General features: G+C 57.3%; 1 protein-coding gene across 1 annotated transcript; it reads left to right on the top strand.

Annotated features, from left to right (window-relative positions):
• Positions 1 to 2,602: 2,602 nt before the first annotated feature.
• DMP1 (dentin matrix acidic phosphoprotein 1) lies at positions 2,603 to 4,999 on the top strand. The gene is made up of 4 exons (XM_086612326.1): positions 2,603 to 2,656; positions 2,757 to 2,804; positions 3,282 to 3,536; positions 3,695 to 4,999. The coding sequence occupies exons 1-4, from the start codon at positions 2,603 to 2,605 to the stop codon at positions 4,997 to 4,999; spliced, it is 1,662 nt and encodes a 553-aa protein (XP_086468452.1).
• Positions 5,000 to 5,926: the final 927 nt, after the last annotated feature.

Below are 5,926 nucleotides of genomic sequence, written 5' to 3'. Positions count from 1 at the left end.
AATCTGACCCTGCTCAAGTCTCCTTAAGTCACTTCTTTCACAGTGCTCATATCTCCCGTGAATCCTTGTCAACCTGCAGCCGTGTCCCCTGGGCTGTGCATCCCCCTCTGGGGATTTGGATCCCTGCCTCAAGGGGCCATTGCAGGTGGCCGTGGTTTGCCAGGGCTTCACAGCAGGGCAGACCAGGAGCGGCTTGTTGCTGGAGATGAGCCACGTTCCATGGGCTTCCCCTGCCACAGCAGCTTCCTGGAGCAGGGTTCTGCTGTCTGAAGGCCTCTTTCTTCTACCCAGGGCAGCAGAAATGCTTCTTTCCACCTGAAGAGGACGTGCAGAGCATCAACGCCGTCGTTTGCACTTCGCCCCCAAGTAAAACACCCGTAGGCGCCTTCCTCCAGGCCCCCTTGCCCTGCGGCCGTGCCCATCATTCTTGGCGTGGCTGTGGGGAGAGCCCGGCTTGCAGAGCAGAGGCACATTGCCTGCTGCAAAGCAACCTATTTGCACTTGTGGCATGTTTTTATTAGCAGAGAGGGGGTGTTGCGGGCACGGAGGGTTTAGCAACAGCCAAATATGGGCAAGGAAGTCGCCTTCCTTCTGCCCGGGCTGGGGCAGAGGGAAAAGCCGGGTGTATATGTATTCATATGTGTAATTGCATACGTGCTCATGCATGTACATGCCCATACGCATGTGCACCTGGTGTTGCCCATGTTTTCCAGAGCAGAAGTCTCGTCCCCTGGCCAGCAGCTGGAAGAAGCGCTGGGGGTGCTACACTCCCTCCACGCAGGGGGTGGGATCCTCCCTGCGCACCTCCGGTTAGTATTGCCTTTCTCCCTTGCACAAGCGCGTGTGTGGGCATGAAAGTTGGAGAGGGACTTTTTACATGGAGAGGGACTTTTTACAAGGGCATGTAGTGATAAGAGAAGGGGCAATGGCTTCAAACTGAAAGGGGAGATTTAGATTAGATATAAGGAAGAAATTTTTCACTCAGGGGGTGGTGAGGCACTGGAACAGGTTGCCCAGAGAAGTTGTGACTGCCCCATCCCTGGAAGTGTTCAAGGCCAGGTTGGATGAGGCTTTGAGCAACCTGGTGTAGTGGAGGGTGTCCCTGCCCACGGCAGGGGGTTTGGAACTAGATGATCTTTGAGGTCCCTTCCAACCCAAACCATGCTATGATTCTATGAAAACAGGCATATCCTCTCCTTCCACCACAGCGTTTTGTTCTCCTGCCCTGCGGTGAGGGTGAAGGCTGAGTCCCGTCAGGGGAATGGTCCCACGTGCCCCAGCATCTGCCCCACGGTGCCAGGCAAGTGCCACTCGTAAGTGCACACATGAAGAGGATGCCAACCCCGGGATGGGGTCCGGTGCGTGGTGTGGGCGACGCCGTAGTTGTTTGTGTGTGTGTGTCATGGCGGGAAGTGTGTGAACGGAATAAATTTAGCAGTCAAAACACAGGGCCGGCGCAGTCGGTCATTAACTGCCAGCCCGTCTCGTCATCCTGCAACCACAAGGAGCTTTTTTAGGGCCGGTGTCCCAGTGGAGGCTGGAGGAAGCGTGGGAGGCCAGTTCCCGGTGACACCTTCGCGCGTGGCAGCGCTGCCCGCCGGTGCCATTGGCTGCCCCTTGCCTGGGGCTGGCGCTGGCCAGCAGTTAAATGCCCGTGCGGCCACGCCAGGGCACACAGCCCAGGGCATCCCAACACAGGCAGCCAGCTCGCCCCATCCCAAGCACCAGAGACGCCAGCTTGCACCACGCCTCAAGGTAAAGGTTTGAGTTTCTTTGGGTTGCTTTGGCATCATCTGGAGTGAAAATGGCAATGTTTGGGGTCAGGAGTTGTAGATTTCCTTGGAAGTTTTGGAAGAAAGCAGGAGGGACTTGTAAGCTGGGATGTAGGTGTTGCTTTGTAAGGGAAGAAATGAGGAGCACGGCTATTTGCTCCAGCGTGTTTCGGGTGCAGGGCGATGTACAGTGCGGTTAGCGTGCCCCGTGGGAATGCGGTGCTGGGCTGCTTAAGGGACTTGGAAAGTGAGAGCAGAGCTGGACAAAAGCCCCTTCTCTACTTCACCCACCTGTGCTGGCAGCAGTGCTGCTGGGCTGCTGGACCGACCCAGCGGCCACTGAGGACGCAGCTCTCTGTGGGGTTATCTTACCAGGGCAGCGGGAGGTTTTACAGGGACCACACTGGGTGGGAGGCTCGGCTCTGCAGCCCACGGTCTCACCGCACTGCCCATCTGCGGTGCCAGCTCCCGTCATGGCCACCAAGCTCAGCTGGGTGGTGGGTGACATTATGGTGGGAACAGGGAATTCGGAGGAGCTTTCCTGCTCTTTAACAATGCTTAGATACAAAATCTGCAAGAGCACGGCCAGGTATTTCAAATCCCAAACTAAAGGGAAGTTCCTGCACAGGAGATGCCGGGAGGTGGCATGAGGACAAATCCTTGGCTTGTTTGATGACATGCCAGGCTGAGCACCACATGCCAGGATGACAAGGCTGTATCAGTTGGAAGGGCTTTGTGGGGCCAAGTTACAGCCAGGGGCCTGCACAAATGCTTTGCTCTAGTGTGCAAATACTTTGCTCCCTGTTGCAGCCGCAGGGACCACAACCGACATGAGGGCTGCATTCCTGGTGCTGCTCCTGTGGGCCGTAGCCTGTGCTCACCCCGTAAGTACCCACTGCACAGGTACTCAAACCCCAAAGCCCGGTGGTTTTGCCCAGCCAAGGTGCACCGATCACTGATCAGATGTCTCCTGGATGTGTTTAGGTGCCCGGCCCCGAGCCCACCCACCCCCGCCGCAGTGCCCAGCAGGAGGTAAGCCAGGGTGCCCAGAGCCATAGGTGGTGGCTGCTCACAGAGCAAGTCTGGGATGAGGAGCCAGCCCCAGGCAGGCATCCTTGGACCAGGCACCTGGAGGAAGAGCTGCCGCTTCTGCGGGTCTTTGAGCTTTGCCTGTCTACTCAGTCTTCTCAAGCTGGGTTGGTTTCACCTCATTTTGCCTTGCCTCCCTGCGCACGTTCCCAATTCACTTGGTGCGTTCTGCCATGTTGGTCCTGAAGAAGCAGTTTCTGTGCTCTGAACCGTCACGGTTTGAGCTTTCCTGGATTGCCCTTTTGTTGGTGGCTACTTTTTATTCTGCATCAACAGAAACAGCTGAAGGTGTGAGCAATGACAAAGACTTCAGCACTTGCATGGCTTGGGGGCGATAGATCATCCTGCAGCAGTAGCAGTAGCAGTAAACGTGCAGTGGTGTTCAGTAAACCAAAGCACTGTGTCATGTTTTGCCTCCAGGACATGGCAAGCGAAGATGACATCAACAAGCTGGGAAACATCTTGAGTGGTGGAGATGGCAGACATCCTCCTGCCAGTGTGGAGAAGGGGGACAATGCCCTTGCTGGGGAGCCAGCAGGTGGAAACGCCGTGGGCGAGGAGCTGGCCGAACATCGTAGCCGAGACAAGGGAGGCAGAGCTGGGGAGGCTGAGCACCTGAACCGGGTGGACCACGAGAACGCGAGTGCCCGGGATGGTAACAGCCTCGGTTTCCTGGTGAGTAAGTGGAGAGGGGTGTTTTGCTCTGCGAGGAAAGTGCACTTCACCCCAGATCTGGTGTCGGTCAGGGTAGCGTTTGGCCCACACTATGAGCAGCGCGATAGCGCCCATGACCTGCAAGCCTTTGCGTTCATCTCTGTTTGTCACCTCTATAGGAGGAGGATGCACGCGATGCTGATGATGGTGACAACGGAGAGTACCGTGGCACTGGAGTCAATGGGCTTCCCTCCCATGCTGGCGAGCTCCTGGATGAGGAGGATGACAGTGGGGATGACACCTTTGATGAGAATGGGAAAGAGGAGGGGGTTGAAGGTCCTACTTATGTGGCTGGTGCCGATGGGGCAGGCGAACACAGGCACGACCCTGGCCGTGGGGATGCCGGGGCTGGCAGAGGGCACGGCGACAGCAGCAGCAGTAGCAGCAGTGAGAGCATCGGGATGGACCACTGGCAGTACAGGAACTACCTCGGCAGCCGGTATGAGCGGACCTACAGGCGGGGAGCAGGCAGCAGCAGCAGCCAGGAGGAGGAGGAAGAGAGCTATGACTTCGAGGATGAAGCCATGCAGGGCGATGACCCCTCTGTCTTTGATGGCCTGGGCAGCAGCTACAAGGAGCGCCGTGCTGGCCTCCATGCCCTGGGAAGCAGCCGAGAGAGCGGCCGGTGGGCTGGCTCCCAGCGCTGGGAGGAGGGCGACAGCAGGTCCCCAGAGGCGGAGGATGCTGACTCAGCAGAAGACAGCCCATCCACGGAAGACAACAGTCAATCCGAAGAGCCTGTCACCAGCCAGTCAGAAGAAAACAGCTCCAGCCGCTCCGAGGAGGACAGGGATGGAGAGGACAGCCCTTCCAGGGAGAGTGAGGGCAGCAAGTCCAGGGAGGGCACTGCCGATCAGTCAGATGAAGAGCCAGGGGAGTCCCCAGAGGACATCTCTCAGGAGGTAGTGAGCACGTCGAGTGAGCGCAGTGGCAGCAGGTCCCAGGAAGGACAGGAGGACCATGAGTCTGCCGAGGACAGGAGCGTGCTGTCCACGCCTGACAGTGAGTCCGGGGAAGATAAGGGCGACCAGAGCAAGTCCAGGGAAGATGATGGTGACCAGAGCCAGTCCACAGAAGACACTGTGGAGGAGTCAAAGGAGGACAAGAATGACTCTGAGCCTGATGGGGATGTGCCGAGCACATCAGCCGAGAGCCAGAGCTCATCGCCAGAGGACGACGGCAGCCCAGAGAACAATGCAGGCGAAGACAGCATGTCCACAGAGAGCGACAATAGCGAGTCCCAGGAGGACGACGATGATGATGAGAGCCACTCCCAGGAGGACGCCACTCGTGAGTCCAGCAGCCGTGGGGATGACAGCTCGCTGCAGAGCCTGGAGAGCGGGAGCCGCAAACGGCGGCCAGCTGCCTACCGCAACAAGCCTGCGGCTGACTACGATGACAACGACTGCCAGGACGGGTACTGACGCGTGCCCCACAGCCTCACCAGTGCTGGGGACATATGGGGGGAGGAGGGGTTTAATTTATTTGCTATATAGCCTGGTTGTCTTCTTCCTGAGAAGATGCTGTGGATAAAATGGAGGCGGGTTCACCAGGGCTTGACCTGGGCACACTACACGGGACGTGAAGCGGGAGGCGACGCCAGACACAGGGAAAATGGCAAACCTCAGCGAGAAAAGCCATTTCCGCCATTTCCTATACCAAACCAGAGAGCAGCCGAGAGCTGTGAGTGCCACCAGGGTGATGCTGCCCACTTGCCACAAGGGCACAGCGGTGGCTCAGCACTCCAGGGGCTATGCTTGGGCACGCTGGGCAGAAAGGTCCCTGCGTTCACCCCTTGTATTTACCTACCACTGCCCTAAAAGAATCTGCCCAGACTCCAACAGGAGCTTTCCGTTAGCTCCATGTCCTGCACATAAGGACGAAAAGCTACAGCTACAGCGGTGCGTGGGCTCACCGGTGTGTGAAGTACCATTTCAGGATGGGGTGTATGTAATATTTTGTAAGAAATGTACAGAAAACATTCTATTGTATCCTTTTTGCACTTCTATTTCAAGGCTGAAACGTACCCTGTTGATTTGTTTAATTACCATTAAACCCATCAAACTCCACAGTGGTGCGGTTTGAAGTGTCGCTGGTTTTCTTTCTTGGGGGAGCCGGGTGCTGTGATTCGGGGTTGGACTGGAGCGAGCAGGGAGCAAATGACAGGCCATTTGCACGGGGAGCTGCAGCATGCTGGGGTGAGGGGGAAAGCAGATGTGGAGGGCTGTTCCCACCCTCCTATTTCCAGGCACCCCAAGGACCACCTCCGCCCCTAGGTGACTCAGCAGCGGAGTGGAAAAGCTGGCTAATGACCCCAATGATGGGGCTTTGCTAAATCATGGCTGTCAGCT

This window comes from Tauraco erythrolophus, chromosome 5 (assembly GCF_009769465.1).
Source record: "Tauraco erythrolophus isolate bTauEry1 chromosome 5, bTauEry1.pri, whole genome shotgun sequence".
Classification (NCBI taxonomy): Eukaryota; Metazoa; Chordata; class Aves; order Musophagiformes; family Musophagidae; genus Tauraco; species Tauraco erythrolophus.
The sequence above is the reverse complement of the archived record's forward strand: the minus strand, read 5'-3'. Positions and strand labels throughout refer to the sequence as shown.

Bases quoted from the DNA above. Each gene is read 5' to 3' on its own strand.
- DMP1 (XM_086612326.1), top strand. From the start codon at position 2,603: ATGAGGGCTGCATTCCTGGTGCTGCTCCTGTGGGCCGTAGCCTGTGCT. The intron at 2,805-3,281 runs GTAAGCCAGGGT...TTTTGCCTCCAG, and splicing joins GCCGCAGTGCCCAGCAGGAG to GACATGGCAAGCGAAGATGA. The intron at 3,537-3,694 runs GTGAGTAAGTGG...TCACCTCTATAG, and splicing joins GTAACAGCCTCGGTTTCCTG to GAGGAGGATGCACGCGATGC.